This window comes from Urocampus carinirostris, chromosome 9 (genome assembly GCF_059441175.1).
Source record: "Urocampus carinirostris isolate Australia breed hairy pipefish chromosome 9, RoL_Ucar_1.0, whole genome shotgun sequence".
NCBI lineage: Eukaryota > Metazoa > Chordata > Actinopteri > Syngnathiformes > Syngnathidae > Urocampus > Urocampus carinirostris.
The window spans coordinates 20,508,977-20,529,394 of record NC_142357.1 but is presented as its reverse complement, the minus strand read 5'-3'; the positions used below and the strand labels follow the sequence as shown (position 1 = coordinate 20,529,394).

General features: G+C 38.7%; 1 protein-coding gene across 1 annotated transcript in view; it reads left to right on the top strand.

Moving 5' to 3' along the window:
* fat4 (FAT atypical cadherin 4) overlaps window positions 1–20,418 on the top strand; it is a 142,436-nt gene that overhangs the window by 78,676 nt on the left and 43,342 nt on the right. The window contains exons 3-5 of the mRNA XM_088344351.1: window positions 7,734–7,995; window positions 9,822–10,172; window positions 17,558–18,480. Coding sequence (XP_088200477.1) covers window positions 7,734–7,995; window positions 9,822–10,172; window positions 17,558–18,480 — 1,536 coding nt within the window. The remainder of the gene's footprint in view (window positions 1–7,733; window positions 7,996–9,821; window positions 10,173–17,557; window positions 18,481–20,418) is intronic.

The window sequence follows — 20,418 nt, the reverse complement described above, 5'->3', positions numbered from 1 at the left end:
AAAGGGACAATGTGCATTATTTGACTACCAGAAGTGGCTTTATTGTATAGTACAACAAAAATAAAATCTTGAAGTGACTGCACATTTTTTCTCTAAAGGTGTCCCTTTGTGTATGATTTGACCATTAGATGTTGTAGTAATTACGTCGTGCAACCGAAAACGAGTGCTAAAAGCACAAGGCAGAATACACACTACGGAGATGCAAAGCTACCACACCACAGCATTTTTCTTCTCATATATTTTGCCCGGCCTTTTCGTTGGGCACCTGAAGCAACAAGATGGTAGACAATTAGGTTAGCTCCCTCTAGGAGAGACGTATCCATCCATGAGGGCAGGGGGGAGAACATGCAAACTCCACAGAGGAAGGCTGCGGTAGCTGGAATCGAACAAGGGGAGATAGATAGATAGATAGATAGATAGATAGATAGATAGATAGATAGATAGATAGATAGATAGATAGATAGATAGATAGATAGATAGATAGATAGATAGATAGATAGATAGATAGATAGATAGATAGATAGATAGATAGATAGATAGATAGATAGATAGATAGATAGATAGATAGATAGATAGATAGATACTTTATTCATCACCGTAGGGAAATTCAGTTTCCATCAGTATCCTCATGCTAAAAAATAAACTGAAATAAGACATATAAAATACAAAAATACTCCATATAACATGCAGTATAAAGAGCATTTAAATAATGTTCCAAAAAATAGACACTGTATTGCATGTTTATATGATAGGGCGGCACAGCGGTTGAGTGGTTAGCATGTCCTCAGCACAGTTTTGAGGTCATGGGATTGAATCTTCCTGTGCTGGGTTTGCATGTTCTCCCCGTGCCTGCGTGGATTTCCATTTCGGTTTCCTCCCACATGTCAGGTTGATTGTCAAAGTGTGAATGAGCGAGTGAGTCCTGCAACTGGCTGGCAACCAATTAAGGAGGTCCCCTGCCCACTGCCTGAAGATTGCTGGGATGAGCTCCGGCACCCCCGTGACCCTCCTGAGGATAAGCGGTGCAGATAATGGATGGATATTCATACGACAGTTTATTTATTTGTGCGTATTATTTGTATCAATATGTATTTTTAAGAAAGGTTTTCTGAACACTAGGACATACCAAATTATACACACGACCCCTTTGAGGACTCGTAGTCGGAAATCAAAAATTTCCGATTCTTGGTCTGCATGAGAGCAAAGCCCCATTGGCGCACATCTGCAGCAACCTGGCATTTGCATAATAGTCATGGCACACTCCCTTGGCCAGCGAGTTAAGGAAAATCTCGGAAAGTCTGGATGCAAAAAACAGCTGCGGGTCGCGTTAGCTTCATGAGCTCCCCATCGGTGCCGTTCCTTTTCAACGCTCCGTTGCAGAAAGGCCTCCTGCTGCAGCCGCTCTTGCAATTTGTCCTCATTAAAAATGCACTTAATGCGACTTAAGCAATCAAATCAAAATCCTCGGTCGGGCGAGGTGACGCAGGTTTTTTGGAAGAGGCTTGAACCCCTCGCTCCAGCACTGGTTGAAACGCAAACGGGTCGTCAGGACAGAATTTTACGAGGCTTTTGGGTCCAGGATATGATGACTGCATTCAGCCTGTCAGCTGGTCAAAAGCTTGGCCTTCAAAAGGGGATTCTTCCGACCTGTGTCGACGCAACTTTTGGTTTCCTGTGCAAGGATGTGGGCAAGCAATTTGGCTTTTTTTATTTGTTTCATAAATATACACTTTGACATTTTTCCTCGATATGCCTCTTAGTAAATGCGATTGTCTTCCATGCTAAACGCTGAAAATAGTCTATAGGCTACAGCTCAGACCGTGCCATCCGTTTAAATCCAGGAAAGGAAAAAGTGAGCATAATTTCAATTCCATGTGCCTTTTTAGATGAAAGGCCAAATCCTGTTCCTAACATGCAGCATTACAACACAACTCTCAGAACTGAGTTTTACAATCAAAATATACCCCACCGCCCCATCTCCCTTAAAAAAATCGGAAACCCTTAAAGTGCGACTTTAAGACTTTCTGATGCCTACAGCTGCATGATTTAAGTTGCCATGCCGTGTTAATTAAGGTCTTTATGATCTGGATTGGAGATTTGCCCTCTGATTTAATGTTCATATTGTGACTAAGCCGCGAACAACAGGATACCTGACGTTCAATAATCTACTATGTCATCTGAAATCAATGATTTCAAATTGAATATTGAGTTGGGAGGAATTCCCTTCTGCTAAAACTGGAAACAAAAATCAAAAGCTATTCATTCATGCGAAGAGTCTCAGAAACCTTTTGACCGTAAACTCTGAGGAATATGGTCACAGTGCACACCTTTGCAGCGAAAATGTATTTATTTCATCATTAAAATGTAAATATTTCACTAATATTTTATTTGTATTTTGTATTCTAGAACAAATAGACAGGCTCAGACATGTAATGAAAAAAAAAACCGAAAAAACCTGCTCCATTCTACAGTGCTCACATATAGGCTACAATAGATGCTCTATGAGCGGAAAATGGTTGTACATTCATTTGTTCAGTCCACCTTACCTTTGACCAGATATGTGAGAAATGGCTCCCAGGTTGTCTGAAATTTCCTGGCTGACACAATCTTTCCATCTGAATGACCGACAGCATGTCAGCCACCCATTTCTGAAATGAAGGAGAAATGAGTGTCTTCTACCCGGTCAGAATTCATCTTTTGGCACAGTCATTTCCAGCATCAGTGACTGCTGTGTCAGAAATTAATATCAACTTGACATTTCAAATCCATTGAACATGTTCAATGGCGGTAGCTTGCTAACTAGCGCTAAGCTCATCCATGAGTGCTGTTTTCCTACAAATTAAAATAAACAGGGTTTGTAGGGGTGCTTGAAATCCTTCAAAATGCTTGTATTTTAATGTGTTTTCAAGGAATGAATACTTGAACTTGAGGTCAGGTGCCCGTAACCACTTGAAATCGTTGCACCGTTTCTCAACGAGCCTTTTTGAAAATGAAGCAGAAACTGCTCTCAAGTGGTTTGGCCTTGTCATTGCATTTCTTCTTACTTTATGATTAACTGCTGCTGGCATTAGTTTGTATGACATTGTTGGATAAAGCGTCATTGCCCCTTAAGTAAATGTAAATGGTCTACTTTTATATAGCGCTTTTAAAGTATTGAAGAGCTTTCAAAGTGCTTCACAATGTCCTACACACACTCACATACCGATAGCACCGTCAGCCATGCAAGGCAACTGCCTGTTTATCAGGGCATTAGGGATTCAGTGTCTTGCCCAAGGACAGTTCGACATATAACACGGAGGAGCCGGGAATCGAATCTGCGACCTCTTGATCCCAGGACGAGCGCCTTACCTCCTGAGCTACCAAAGGAACAGAGGACAGATGAATGCTAAACCTGGACAGGGCACTATGGAATTTGGATTAGTGCAAGGATTACGTATCAATTGTGAATATTTAATATGGGCCATGCAAAAAATTAGCTTAGTGTTTCCCGGTGGTATATTATAATGGGAATAACTTTTTGCAACTGAAAATATAGGCTGCATATTACTGTCATTTTTGCCCAACACCTATAGAGGGAGAGAGTTTTGGCTCAAAAACCAAAATATTTGTAATTTGCTCAAAATTTAACAATCACATGTCTTTATAAATGCACACATAATTTCAAGATTAAGATAGGTAAATTGCAGATACATTTGTGGCTCCGCAAAATACATAACCAACACCATATTTTTTCATTTAATGGCATTGGAGAAATTGAAATCTGGCTTTTAAAGTCCTTTGGATGTGCTTGAATGCGGCTGTGAAATGGTGTACAAACCCCGTATACAGTATTTGGCCCATCCGACACAAAAACATGGCCACCATCCTAGCGGGTTTACGAAAGTCCCAAAAACAATCGACGTAGAGTCTGCTGCCAATTATTTTTTTTCCTGGACGGCCACCGCGTGAAACAGAAACAGGTGACTGATGTCAGCACGTAGTTTTTCAAACGTCTGCGGCACCCGCTTGGTCCAGAAGCTTTTGCTCTGCTAAATGAGTTTCCTTCTGTTCCTACTGGAAGGCTCCTGTTTAATTGGTTAAGCCATGCATCCCCCGCCATCGCTCGCCTCCTTTTCCCTATAATGTGTCTATCGAGGGCTATAAAATGAACTTGAGTCAAGGTCAAGAAAAAAAATGCTGTTAGTGTGCAAGACCTCAATCACATACTTTGCTAAAAAGATTACTTCAAAAAAATTGAGGTGATATTTTTGTTTTAGTAAAGGTTAAGGACCGCCTGCCATGAATATTAATTGGCAAACCCACATAGCGTTAATTTCCGTCCTGCGGCCCAGGTGGCTGATGGGATTGCCAGAGTATAAGATTCTGATTGATCACAGCGGGCTTTTTAGAAAACTTCTTACTTTTTCACTTTTATTGCACCTGGACTGCAGAAAGGGGTCTCTGGTAATGCAATGAGATGAGGTCAAAACCTCAAGATAAGAGTGGGAATTGCAACTGGAAGACGAATTGACATGCAAAGTACTGCCTCGAATGTGATTTATTTTTATTCATTTGAGGTATTGGAGGAAACAAGACAGCATTCCCTTAAGTTCAAGACACTCCTGTTTTTATTCGGGTATAACGCACACTCATGTATTACGCGGACCCCTACTTGTTTAAAAAAAAAAATGGTATAGAATTTTGTTTCAGTTTTTCGCAGGTTATCGTAAGAATTGCAGGTCACAAACGTTGTGTCAAGAACTATCACAATGAGATTCGAACCTGGCTTGTGGCGGGGAGAGCGCCACCTCTTAACCAGAGACATTAGTGTTCTAATGGCTAAAAACTGCTATCAGGATTCTAATTCCATTGCATCAAATGTGAAAATGTGGTCAGCGATATCTATTTACTGATCAATCATTGCTCAAATACGTAAAGTGCTACCGTAAAACCTAGTGTACAACACTCGACACAGTAGGTTTTTGGGGGGTAAAAAGAAGTGCACGTTATACACTAATAGAGTATTTCCTATTTAAAGGGACACTGTGATAATTGACCAGTCAATGTCGCTGTTTTTTGAAGTGCAACAATTATTACAGAGCACAAGAAAGAAAACAACTTACCGAGACTCCAAGTAACCCAAACTCATAATTTTCTTCAGTTTTTTTTCCCCTGCCTTTAACAACGTCTCTAGTTTTTAGGGTACCGGTAGCATCAAAGTGGCTTACAATCATGTCAGGTACCTCTAGGAGCTAAGGACTTTTAAAGCCAAACTGATTTTAGAAGGGGCCCACAGGCTTGAAAAAAAATCGCACTGGGGCCAGATTCGTAGGATTAAGAAAAAGAGAGAAAGAAAGAAAGAGAGGGGAAAAATAGAGAGATAAAAATAGAGAGAGAGAGAGAGAGAGAGAGAGAAAATGAGAGAGAACGAGACAGAGCAAGAGAGAGAAAAGGAAAGAGATAGAGACGAAGAGAAAAGAGAGAGCAGAATAGAGGGAAACATGGAGCAAAAGAAGAGAGGAAGAAAAAGAAGCGAGAAAAGAAAACAACTTGGTTACTTTGGGATTTTTTTGGGGATCAAGTCACCATTTAAAATAGCCTCTACCATATAGTAGGATAGCGATTACGACTATAGTATTTACTAATTCGCTGACTCATGTCGTTTGCGAATGAAACGGCTTTGTGCGCCGCATCTTGGAAGTGGGAGTCGGCCACCTACCAATGGAGAGCCGGTTCCCTTCGAAATGCGATTTTTCTCTTGTGATTGGAAAAAATGCTTTTTTTCAGGGATTTTGTGCTGTTGACTTAAAAAAAGGTTGAAATTGTTTTGTATATTATTGTTTTCTTATTTATAAAAATTCATGTTTTCTATGTTTCTCCGTGTTAACGATTAAGTGTTACTTTTACTTTAACACCCCGTCTTTTTAAGGCATTCACACTAATAAATAATACATGGTAATACATGGATTAAAACACAAAAAACACCTGAAAAGACATTTGGGAGTCGAAAGGGCAAGGCTCTTTTTAGTGAGCTAAGCTGAAAAAGCTGTTTAAAAAAAATGTATTTTGTTAAATGTTTCTTTTTGTTGCACTTCAAGTGTAGGAATAATATGTTACCATATTAAAAGGTTCTACAGACGCTGCCCTACTTACTAACGAGGTTCCGGATGATCGTTTGTTTGTTGAATTTGTTTGTAACTTGCTTCAGTGCTATATTTTGTATGTTTAAGGTTTATATAAGTATGTTTAATGCTCACCTTTTCTTTACACCAACCATATCGAATGGATGCACGAGATATTAAACAATAAAAAGTTCTTAGTGCGCTAGAGCTACAGTGCACGTGGTCTGTTTTCACACAAACTAGGAAGCAGAAGCCAGATTTTTTTTTCGGGGTGGATGCTGGGTGACCTATCACAGTGCCTCGGGGCGGAAAGAAGCGCTACAGTACTGTCCTCTACTCAAAAAAAGGTGCACAATACAAATTCTTACAGCAATGTCCGTATATTTTTCGCCATCCCGAAGATTTTTTTCAGATTTACCGTTTTTCGTAAGTCGAATTGTCTCAAGTAGGGGAGCGTCTGGATAACACAGCTACCTGTTTGTTTTTTTTTCTCTATTCAACTGACTCGGAAATGTCAAATTGTTTGACCTACAACTTAATTTTCAAAGTAACAAAAATAGTTACTTTCTCTGGTAACTAGTTACTTTTACAATTGGGTAACTCAGTTACTAACTCAGTTATTTTTAAGGAACAAGTAGTGAGTAATTTTAACAAATTACTTTAATAAAGTAACGTGCCCAACACTGCTTGTACAACCAAGAAATGGAAGTGGCAGCAATATATTGGAGTCCTGCTTACCATGTCAAGTACAACAATTGCCGTGAGGCAAAAGCTAGTAAACACGCTAATACTCTTATCTCCACGTAAGCCTTTTCATTGTCCCGACAGGATCAAAAAGCTCCCCAGTCGGAACTGAAAGGAACTGTTGACGTTCAAGCAGCTGTAACCTGACCCCCGTCTCATCCCAACGAGTAGCAGACGCTTTTTGATGTCGCTTTTTTAATTCAACCCATAAAGAAAAAACAGAAACACAAAGCGAGACCGTCGTCTGATCTCCTATTGTCGGAGTGCAAAACTAAACCTCGGGCGTCTGTCATCAGGCCCTTTCAGGCGTCATATTGCATTCGGGGACTACTTCTCCCGTTCCAAAGACGCTTAAGAGAGGAACTTGGTGACCCTTCCAACAAGGAAAGCTCCTTTTTAAGTCAGCAACATGACGTTTTCTCTATTACGAAAAGGACACCAAGTCAATCTGTGGTCACAATTTGATCTTTTGATTACGAGTAAACAAATTAGATTTCCTGTTCCTGTTCATCACTAATCAATCACTCATTTGCTGGGAATATTTAGCCTCCGTGTGGCCTTTGAAATCAAAAATGTTGAATGAGTTCAACAAAGGTGAACACTCTGAAAGAAAAATTCACATTTTCGAATCACAATCTTATTGATGAGATGCACTAAATTACAGTTCATTTACTACAGTGGTTATTTTTTCACACTTTCAAGTCAACTCACATCATTGACCCTTGTACTTTTGACACTGGAGTCTAGCATTTGTACTGTATGTTTTTAAACTTCAATCATTTCAATGTGCAATCTGAAATATTTTTTTTTCCTTCAGATTTGCAAAAGGTAATCAATTGAAAAACCACACAGTATATTTACCTCTGTTGTTGGTCTCTCCTCCTCAAGGGCCCAAACGCTCTGGTGACATACACCATCATCAGTGGCGCAGACGACAGTTTTAGGATCGACCCCGAGTCGGGAGACTTAATGGCCACCAAAAAGCTGGACCGGGAGCGGCGGTCCAGTTACTCGCTGCTGGTGCGCGCCGACGACGGCCAGCAGTCGTCTGATATGAGGCTCAACATCACCGTGGAAGACGTCAATGATCACACGCCCAAGTTCTCAAGACCAACCTACTCTTTTGACATTCCAGAAGATATGGCTTCAGGTAGGGTTTTTTTATGGACTAGGGGTGCACTGAAGTTTCTGGTTTGGTTCCTCCATGGCCAAGATTTCGGGTTCTACGCCGCTCTTGTGTGCATATAAGCCGCATTGATGAAAATAATGAAATACATTTCGGGAACAAAAAATGCATGCAAAAATCGCGCTAGAACATAAGTCGTAATTGTTTTTATTCGAAAAGATGAAAAAGAAATTTAGAACAAAAACTTTGGCTAGTGAAGATAACAATGCTAGTTTACAATAAAGAAGACACTGCTACTATCAGGCGTAGAAGGAGCTAATTTTACCTATACAGATGGCTTGTAGTGCAAGACGTCAAAGAAACGTTTAGCCGTTAGGGTGGTCCTTATTTTTCGACTTTTAAAATTTCATGCTCTGACCCCTTGAATATGTTCCAATATATACAAAACGTAATTAGGCAAAGTTTCATCAAAATCAAAGGATATTTAGAGGTCGCTCAAGGCCTCTGAAATTTTGGTATGAAAAATAAGGATTTTTCGCACATTATATCAGACCTAGTGTACAAAGTTACTTGTAACTTTTCTTGTGTTACAATTATAAGCAATGGACTGAAATTGGATGTTCTAAAACGCCGTACACATAGGGTTAAGATTTCCGTTTTTTCTCGAAAATTGCCAAAATTTTACCATTCTGGGAAATTTCAAAGTCGTTGAGCTACCTCTAAATATTATCCAAATTGTTCAAAATTGCACACAGTGTGTTTTTATCGATATAAGAACATATGCGGGGGGTCAGAGCCCAATATTTCAAAAAAAAAAAAAAACACCCCCATTAAGGACCACCCTATTAGCCGTTCAAAATATGTTTGTGTAGTTATCATGTTTCACAATAACACAAATATCTCTGCAGTCCTTTATTTATTTGTTTCATTTTTAAATGGCTCCATAGTTTATGTAGCAAAAACCGCCAAAAGTATAAAGTGTGACCTATAAACCACAGTGCTAAATTATACTAAATCAGTAGTGAATTAGTCAACCCAAAAGTTTGTGTGATCTTTTTATCCTTGCTTAGGGTTTTTCTGAGAACTTCATATTCTGTTGGGTGGTTGAGTGTATCCCTTAACCAGTAGGATCGTAGGGGCACCATTTCCTTTGGTCTGTCTTGGGCAAGTACTTCCCTGGTGGCGCCCATCTTTCTCCAGGCCAACAAATATTAACTATCCGGTCTCAAACCGAGGCCCTTTTGCATGTTAGGCGTTTAGCTATGAGCTTTTTACCTACCATATTTTTATGACTGTAAGGCACATATAAAAGTCTTTGATTTTCTTTAAATTCTCTGGTGCGCCCTGTTCGTGTGTATATGTGTGTGGTGTTTTAAGGATGTAGTAAAGTACACCATGAGAAATTGAATATCAAAGGGGAATTTTGGGGGTTATTTGTACGATAGAAGGAGTCGTTGCGTTATGTGAGTTGTGCAGAACATTGTGTTTTATTCCATACATCACCATCGCTATTGAATTGTGACTATGCATGCCATCACCTCAAATACAGTAGTAGCCATGAGAGACTTGTCAAACTACATCATTGAAAAGCCCTGCAGAAAACGAATCATGTTCAGTAAGTGAAAGTTTTAATTAAAGTACTCAACAGTAGTGTAGTATCACAAAGGGTGTTTTTTGTAATGTGTCCATGAACAATTGTCAGTCCTTCAGGGTTTTATATTTGTAAATGGAGCGAGTGCGTCATCAGAATTCATAAAAAAAACCTTGCAGTGATAAGCCCCCTCGGAGTTTTCATTTGAACGTGTTGGCAGTGAATTGCAAAATTTTAAAGGGTTTTTCTTGTGTCGCAGGCTCCATTGTGGCGGCGATCCTCGCCAGCGACTCTGACTCAGGGGTGAATGGCGAGGTCACGTACTCGCTGGAGGACGAGGAAGGGGACGAGACCTTCCGTCTGAATCCAGTCACGGGTGTTTTCAACGTGACAATGCCACTGGACTACGAGACCCAGCGTTACTACATCCTGACGGCGAGGGCCAGAGACGGCGGCGGACAAGCTAGTACCGTTAGAGTCTACTTTAACATTATGGACATCAACGACAATGCGCCCACCTTTAACGCTAGCGTATACAGTGCTTCGGTTTTGGAGAGCTTGCCGGCTGGATCCAGCATTGTGGCCATTGGTGCCAGCGATGCAGATGATGGTATGTACACCAAGACACTCAACAGACACACACAAGTTACACAAGAGACACTAGTTACATGTGTTTTTACACTAATTATTTAGTAACCTAAAACAGTGGTCAACCCAGGTAGTTTGGTACCGGGGCGCACAGAAAGAAAAATATGTTCCATTATTTTATTGTTAATTTTTTACTGACACTACTACATTTCAGACACTACTTGAACCGAGGCTTTGAGGTGGTTAGTTTGAATTAAAATCAGTGTGGTTCGCAAGGGCTGTCACATTGGAAACAAGGATTCCCACTCGCCGAAGACACAGTAAAGGATGAATCAAACCACACTCTTTTGTTGATAGCCAATCAGTGTATAGAATAGTCTGCGCCATGTTAAAACGAATGTAAAATAATTTGCAGCTATGGAAAAACTTTTGGCAATGTAGTTAGAGGATGCAAGGATCTTTAGGACAAGAACATGACCCAGAAACCACTTAAGACCAACAAGCTTGTTGCAAGATTGGTTCATTAGCAGTGTTCCCTCTAAGCTGCACGCGTGCACAATTGCGCACTGCTCGCACATTCTCAGCGCACAAGAAAATCTAGCCAGCGCACAGAAATGAGGGCTCAAAATTACTCATTAAGAAGCAACTTAAGTCAAAGTTACAGTGCATGACGGTAAAAATACACGGGTTCCCCTGACGTTGTGTCCTAAATGCGGTATTTTGAAGTCGAACGAAGTTGAGTAAAGTTAGTAGAGTATGTCGAGAACCGGGTTCTTCGGCTCGGCTCACTAAAAAGGAACCGGCTCTATCGGGTCCTAAACGGCTCTTTAGGTTGTTTTTGCTTCTTTAATCCCAACATGGCCAAATATTATGTAAAATTATGCACAAAATGACTTAAATGAAGGGGGGAATGGAACAAAAAAGAGAAAAATACCAAAATGAAAAAGTAGTGAAAAGCTGAGAAAAAAAAAAACAAACAGAAGAGAAAAAAAAGAAGGAAACATTTAGAAAAAAGCCAGAAAAAAAGACAAGAAAGAAATGTAAGAAAAAAGTAAATAGAGAACAAAAAGAAAAAAGTAACAGCTCAGAAAAAATAAACACAATGAGATTTTTTTTAATGGAATTTAAAAAAAAAAAGTAGAAAAAAAACACCGAAAAAAGAATAAAAAGTTTGTGTTGCATTCAAATAATTTCCAATTACTGCATATTAAGTGAATCTTGTTGACAACATTGTATTTCCACAAAAAAAAAAATGTGATTTAGTACAGTTCTGTATCTTACAACAGACTAAATAAGCCCCCAAAAATGTTAATATTATGAGACAAAATATATCAGGAAATAAAAAGAAATGGATATCTTGTGAAAGAATTGTAAGAACAAACGACGTTTGTAGGCCGTACATCCTTTGCAATAGTACATGAGTCAATTCATTCAAAAGAGAAAAATAATTTTGCTGCTGTAAACTCAGCAAAATATAACTTGATGTCAAGTTTTGGACATGTTTGATAATTAATTATCTTGCCACACTTGGGATTATGGTGGCTCACTGTTTTTTCAAGCGTTGCTCACCGACTTTGTGTGAACGCTCAGACCCGTGGAAAATTAGAGGGAACATTGTTCATTAGATGTGTTTGCTTTTATAGCTACTTGGCACTCAGAATCACGTGACAGTTTGTGTTAAATGTTACAATTGCGACCAGAGTGTGTTGCACACAAGTCTCAGAGTTGGGAGGTCCTGGGTTCAATCTCATCTAACAACCTCCTTGTGTGGAGTTTGCATATTCTCATTGTGCCAAAAAATTGGCTACAATGGGCCCAGCACCCTGAAAACCCTTCTTTGCATAAGCGGTTTTGAAAATTAAATGGGATTTTGTTGTGATGTTACGAGGACATTTACAATAAATATTCTATATGACTACAGTTGGAATAATCAGTCTTAACCAAAGCTTTTGGTTCAGATGTCCGGTGTTGATCAAATTGTTGTATACACTTTAAATAATAAGAGTGTATATAACTTGGTGTTCAATAATGATCTGTGAACTGGTACAGAAAAAAGGTTCCGACCACTAAACTAAAATGTACACATGTATTATAATTATAATTATTATAATTATTGTAATTATAATTATAATTGTTAATAATTATTATTAAATATCTTTGAAAATTGTTGTCTGATATCAAAATCCTAAAGCATTACCAATTTTAGTAACAACATGGTATCAGCTGATCCTGAATTGCGAAACTAGCCATTGGTCAAAGCTGGGTTAAATATCACTTATATATTTTTTTCTGTTGCATAATTAAATATTGACATTTTCTTAAAATGCTTTTTACCCTTTATATTTATCATTGATTTTTATTTTAAAAGTGACAGTATAGGTTTCAAATCTATTCTATTTTCTCATCTTTAATACGATTTTTTTAAATTGCTTCCACTTTATGTGCTTTTTGTTATATCAATACAAACGGTAGTATTTACCACAAACTTGCAATCATATTACGATTATTCCCAACACATAATATTTACATAATTATTTGCATTTTGTTTAGTCACTAATACCCTTGATTCTATAAAAGATTGGATAATCAAGAACTATCAAATTATTAAAAAATAGCCTATCTATTAAGGAGAATAGTAGCACAACTGGCGAGTAGGACTTACGAAAATGTAATTTATACTTTTTTAAGTTGTATCTGGTATCACTGCAAGTATTCAAATTTATAAGTAATGCTCCGTATTGTCATTATAAGATATTAACCTTCCCCTAAACCTTTAAAAAAGGCACTGATAGTGTATGGTATATTCACTGGCCTTGTTAATATCAAAAGCAACATATTTGCTCTTGGATTTCAAGGTTTGTCATCCGGCTACCATTGGGAACGTCTGGTTCAAATTTTACGATGGGCTAAATGTCTTTCCTATGCTTTGCCTAATTTCTTGATCCCGCCTTTTGGATGTTGACCCGCGGTTTGGACCATTTGTCAAATGGAGGTACGATGACTTCCAGGAATTTTGATTTTTGCGGTACGTTTCCCCAAAAATGTGGATCGATTGCCAAACTAGCATTGTGACGCATCCAGCAGCTTTTTGCGACTGGCAGATGTTCTAGTCATGACTAATAAGTTTCAATTATGACAAAAATGACAAATATGAACGAGGGAAGCAGTAGTAGTTAATAGTTACTTTATCTAAACTGTAACTCAGTTACCACTCAAATTACTCAAACTTGCCTAATAATTCTGCACTCCCTGTATAGTTACTTCTTACGTAAGAAGTAACTATACTGTAGTATCTAGTCACAAATTACACAGAAGCCAACCTCCTATGCTTTAAAATAGGAACAAATAGAATAAATTGTGTACACCAACTTGTTGAAACAGTGAACCCAAATTTTTTTGGGTTGTGCAATCTTAAGTTTGCAAATAAACACTTAACTGAGACACTCCATATTTATTTTGTCTGCGGGCTCCAAACCACTTGAAGATATGCTTTTCCCTTTCTAGGTACTTTTTAGGTTTTCCTTTTTTTATCAGGCATTATTTATTGCAAAATTAAAAAGACCAAAGTTCAGCACACTGTAACTGTAAATTACGTGCTTACGTTTGCCCCATGAATTGAGTTGGTTTGTGGTTCCTGTATACACCCCCCCCAATTCATTATACATTCAAACAAAGATGTATGTTCAACCGTACCCATTATTTGATTGATCAAAGTTTCTTGTCCTAGTTAAAAGTCTTGCTGTCGTCATCCTTTGGGCCGTACGCGAGCTCGTATTTTATCCAGTGCATGCGTCACATATCATTAAGTCACTTCACGCATGAACTCACTCTGAGAATACAACACGCTCACTACAGTATGTTATTAATAGTGAGATTAGTTGGTAGCGCTTGCCAAGTCTGTCGTAATTAGCGCTACATGCGGGCTTTAATGCGCTGGTTGTGACCCACATTCCCAGGAGAGTGTGGCGTCCCGATCTCCCCCCAGTCGTCCGGCCTCCTTGCGCTATCTCCTAAGCCTATGTATCGCTGCCCGTTCCCACTGTCCAAATAAAACACGGCCATTGTTAGCACTTCCTAAGGCCTGGCCTTTGACCTGCCCCCCCTTTTGTCTGCCGACGGTGCGACCCGGACTGGGATGGAAGTGGCACTAGTTGCCTTTGATAAGGGATTACTTATGTACTGTAAATAGGCGCTCTCCTCCGCTGTGGGAAGATTTGGATGTGTTCCACATGACTGCACCGCTTGCTCGCATTACGATACTCGATTTACCACCGGGTTCCGTTGAAGCTTTCGGACGGCGTCAGACTTCAAGATGAGAATTGAAGTTCTGTTTGGATTTTCGGCCGTCAAAAAGACAATGTGCAGTTGGACACGAGTCCCTTAAGTTGCGCCAAATATGTCTAATAAATTTTATCAGACAAAAGACCTATTTTCAATAAACAGATTTTAAATTCTATAAGGAAATGGTCATATATTTTTTTAAGGAATTCATGGTCTCTGAAAAATACTGAAGTAGATGAAATCAATTACCTCACTGCTCTTTTGATTGTTTATTTAAACTGATTTTCCTCACTAGGGTGGCAGGGTCATTTATTATATTTTTAGATTTCCATCTCGTCGTATTTTTTGTGGAATAAGAAAAACACCGTATTTTCTGCACTACAAGGTGCACCAAATTATTAAGCGCATCCCTCCTGTGCGGAGTTTGCATGAGTCCCCGTGCTTGCGTTGGTTTGCTCCAGGCACTTCGGTTTACTCCCACATTGCAAAAACATGCATCTTAGGTTAAGTCATCATAATCTTAATCTTAATCATAATCAGAATCGGAATCAGAATCAGAATCACAATTGTAATAATTTTTGATAAAAAAACATTGGTTGAAATAATTAATGACAAGGTAAAAAATTTAAATATCTAAATAAATAGATGTTTCGCTTGTTTTTTCAGATTTTTTAAAGTAATAAATACTATTTTCAAAACTTACTTTTACAAAATAAAAACCTAAATTAGGGAATTACATTTTTACAGGAAATAAAGTCCTATTTTTATTTTTTGACCAATAAAAATCTCAGCATAGTATAGTGCAAATGAAAACAAGTACTACAAAGTACACGCAGAAATACGAACTACTGCGTCTCATTGAGACCAAATTGCACCATTTTCGTTTCATTTTTTGGCCCAACCTTTCAAAATGTTTTCGGTTTTGGTGGGTAAACTTTGCAGCAAGATGGCGGTCAATAATGTCAGCTCCTTTGAGGCGGGCCTCATGATATGTAAAATAAAATGTAAAAATTAAAAGTATTTATATTATATTATATTTTTTAAAAGCACCTTCATATCACAGTTTGTGCATGTTGTTTTTTTATTCAAATCAATATTCTTTTTATTAAGTGAATGTTTTTTTTTTACCAATATGAGGCGCTAAATAATACACAATGTCCTGTTAAAAGTGAAATTATAATATGCTTTATTTCCAGACATGACATCATTTCTTCTCAGAAAGGAGCTCTTAATTGCAGAAATGTTGCAGTTTGTAAAACAGGACTATTTATTGATATAGTACAGTATGTCAGATTTATGCGACGATACATCACCGACTTATCAGATAATAACACAATTGGCTCACAAATGCAGTAGGGAGGAGTACCGAGTTGATATAATTTCATTCGCATGCCTGACTTCATCCGCAGTGAAGTCCTTACACAGAAATTACAATTATTTCACATTTAGTAGTAAATCTGTCATGCTTTAACTAATGCGTATTGTAAAATGTGCTTTGACGCAATTGCCGTACACTCGCCGCAAAACCGAAATTCTGGCTTCTACTTGGCCAAAACAAGTATTGGGGAGTTACAGACGTTCAGTGCTAACAATTTGTGGAAAAGGATGCCAGATAATGCGTCTCAGAACATTTAACTTATCGAATAATGTCATCTGGGACAATGCGCGTCAGGGAAATATGTTCGACCTTGCACAATACTCAACAATCTTTATTATCGAGCTAGTTTATCATCCAATGTCTCATTGGACAACTATAAATGGTATGTTTTTTTTTTTAAAAAGCTTTCTATCTACTCAAACAGTTGGTGTAACAACTGCGTATAATGAGAAAACAATAGGTACAACCAATCCAATTTTCTTCCTCCAAATAAAATCTAGGGATCAAATTGAGTTGATTGTCTAAATGTAGGCTTGGAAGCTAAGAGTAAACTTGATGTAACACAGTGCTACTCAATTATTTCTGCCCTGCCTCCTAAGAAGAAGAAAACCTCTTGTGCTGCAAGCCAGAGCCCTACTATTTGAGAAGTACTCGTTTAACATATCGGCCTGTAAGCATCTCTGACCAGATGTTACGTGTCTGTGACGTTTGCTGTTCTTAGGTCGTGTATCTTTTACATGGGACTTCGAAGAACCAGACTGTAAGTCGTGTGTGGTTCCAGCCAACAGGTGCATTTACAGTCACAACTTGGGTTTTCCCGCAGTGTCGTATGACCTAGCTGAGGTTGTTAGAAGGCAGCTGAATGACAAAGGTCGACTCTAGTGTATTTGCTCTCGCGGTTAAAAAAGAGAAATTGTTTTGTTTGACAGACCGGAAAAAACAGCAAGTCAAAAACAACTTTGCCTCCCGTTTGGACATTGAAAACAATCGGTGGTTTCCTGGTCCCTGCTCATTTTCTTTTTTTCAGCAGACTTTAACTTCCTGTTCATTTTTTTTTTCATGTACGCTCCTTGTGTCAGAGATGGAATTTGCAGAATCAACACAACTTCCCCCAATTTTTTTTTTGTTTTTTAAAAGTCATCCACTCTCGTTCACGACGTAAGACGTCAAATATTGTCTTTAAAATTTGCATGATTTTAAAGAGTTCCCACATATCATAGTATTCATTTCAGTTCGAGTTCTGCCTTTTTTCCTCCCCTACAGGGCCAACACTCTGTATGTCTTTCATTATTGTGACAACTGGGGGCAGTAAATAAACTGCTTCAACTAATCTCTATGCTTACTAAAAAACTCTTCAAAGTGAAGACTATAATAATTAATTTTAATTTTTGCTTGTGGGACCTGGTCCACCTCACCAAAATTTAAGACATTCAGACATGTTGGCCACCATTTGAAAGTGGTATATGTCGGCTCAGTCCTGATGCTAGGTCATGACTGCTGGTATGACGGCAGTTTTATGTAAACAAATAAATCAGAGTGACAGTGAGTATATCTTACAACAAATTATTTGCTCGTCTTATTTCCCACCTTGTAGGTGGGCCGGCACTTCGAAGTAAACTATCAGTAATATATCTTCATTGCAACCCCATCAAGATGGGGAGAGTGCATACCTAATTTTATAATACAAATAAATTAATGTTTTATCACATTGAATCTTCTAATTGTTGTACCTTTGATGTGTCTTGCAGGTCCCAATGCACAACTTGTCTACAAAATTGCATCAGGCGATCCACAGGGACACTTTGTTATCACCAACAATGGGATCCTTCAGACCGAAAAGGCCTTAGACAGGGAGACACAGTCCTTCTACAACCTGGTGATCACTGTCAACGACTTGGCTCCACCACCGGCGGCCCGATTCACCAGCACTGCCCAGGTGTCTGTCATCCTCCTGGATGTCAATGACTGCCCGCCGACATTTGTCTCCCAGAAGACAACATACTTGCAGGAGAACACACCGGTAGACACATCTGTGTTCACAGCCCGAGCAACGGATGCCGACAGTGGACCAAACAGTTATGTCGAGTATTCTCTCAGGGGGCCTTTCGGTAACAAGTTCAGCATTGGAACCATAGATGGTGACGTCCGGTTGATTGGAGAACTGGACCGGGAGGAGCTGGCCAACTACACTCTGACAGTGGTTGCCACAGATAAGGGCAAGCCGCCACTTTCATCCACCATGGACGTCACCATGTTGGTTCTGGACGTCAATGACAACACGCCAAGCTTCTCTCAAAACATCTACGACGTCGAAATCGAGGAGGACACCCTGACTGGGACGGACATCATCCAAGTGTTTGCCACGGATGCTGACGAAGGCACAAATGGTCAAATCCGTTTCTCTATCTCGGAAGGAAACGCCAATGGAGACTTCCGGATGGATTCAGTGACAGGGATGGTGTCAGTGGCCAGGCAGCTGGACCGTGAAGTCCAGTCGTCTTATTCGCTAGTGGTGCAGGCGTCTGACCGCGGGAGCAGTCCTCGGGTGGACCGCACCACTGTCAACATTGTGCTGCTGGACGTCAACGACTGCCGACCGGTATTCGAGCTCTCTCCGTACAATGTTGTCGTTCGGGAAAACATGGAGGAGCTGCCGAAAAACATCCTGCAGGTGAGTAGATGCTCTATGGTCAACAGTTTAAACATCAAAGACATTCACAGACAGATTGTCTAAAAAAGCAGATTTGTTTTGAATGGCATCCCTGAGAACTCAGAGGAGATAACACTGTAAAGTAATTTCTTGTCACTAACTTAATAAGGGCAGGTACCAGGGTCAAACAGCTACCACTAGTATAGCGTTGTTTCTTCTGACAGCATGTCATGAGAAAAACACGAGCGAACCGATGATTTAATGATGGAAGACTACAATTTGTCCTACGCATTTTTGGTTCGACGGATTTTGCCAAAATGTGCGGCTTGGCTCAAAAGCAGAGCAAAAGTCATTGCGCTCGTGACCACTGTGGTGATTTAAATGAGCCGGTATAAAAATAAAGAACTAGTTTCGCCTACCCAGGAATGTTTTTTTCTCCTCGTTTTTCGCTGATTCTTATGAGGAAATCGGATTGAGGAAATTCAATAAGTAACAAACTCCTTACCTTCAACAATTACAGTAACTTCATGCTCCTTCAGTGAAGACTTTAAGTGTTTGTTGGAAAGTTGCTTTCACAACCTTGTTTTTGTCAATGGAACAAAACAGATCTTAGTTATAATTTTATTTTCTTACAGTCAAGATATTTTATCAAGAACAAATAAAGTTGTTAACAGCAGCAACATCAAAATAACTGTAAGAGCAAAAAGACAATTTTAAGCCAAAGAGTGCCGGAAACAAAAAATATGTTTTTAATTGAGTAATCTGCTATTTATCTATTTATTTTCATTTCAATTCCTGTGTTCTCAAACACAAATTACTTCCAACATCCAAAATGAATTGATAATTTAGCTACTACGCAACAAAAATATATATATTTTTTAACCCATTGGCAGAAAATGTGGCTCATTTTAATCATAATTGTACTTACTTTAAAATACGTTATAATGTTTTTCTTGTAAATTGAGAAAATGTATGCTTAAAATAAGATTGTAGTCTTTTTACTCATTTTAAGTATATTTTTTTTAATCCAGGCATAGAATATATCTTAAAATCATCCAATTCATCTAACATCTGTAAGATATTTTTTCTCAATTACCTTATCTTAAATATGTTATCCTACTACTATTCTTTTTGAGAAACAAGAGAAAATATCTTAAAACAAGATACATTTACTGACAATGCGGTTACATGTTTTAAAGTTTAGTTTCCCTCATACTGTGTCAGTCTATGGACGATATTAATCATCAATTAAAAAAATAAAACATCCTGCCTGGTAAAAACATTTTACGTTTACAGCTGTCATGAGTCAGACGGGAAAAAAACAACCTGCTATTGACTGTTGAGAAGATTAATTTCTGAGGGCATAGAGAATTTGTAATCCCAAAGGCATGTGAAGATAACAAGCATAAACACATTTGACAATGAATTTGATAATTAATGATTTGTTGATAGTTGTTGCACCTCTTGGCAAGACAGGTCCAAAGAGATGTATTTAAGGACAGTTGTGTACTATTTTGTAATGTTTCTGTTTACTGTCATTTTATACATGCTATCTTCTTTACCCCAAAACCTACCGCATTTTTCAGACTATAAGCCACACCTTAAAACGCCAAACTGTACAGAAATTGAAAGTGCGCCATATAACCTGGGGTGCATTACAGGTATATACCACAGAATACAGTGGACAAGAGGCATAGCAATAGTGTACTTTTGTAAAAGAGCAATGATTGATCAATCAATAAATATAGCTGACCTGAAACAATAAATTATATGCAATGGGTTTCAAACCCAGGTCATAGTGGGTAGGGCACCAACACTTAACCATAGACAACCAATGGTAGAGATGACATAAGAAAAGGCATTAGTGCTTATTTCATTACCACCCTTTTTTACACACAGTGCTAGAAACACTGATTTTTACATAGTGCTATCTGCAGTGTCTGAAACTCATGACAAAGA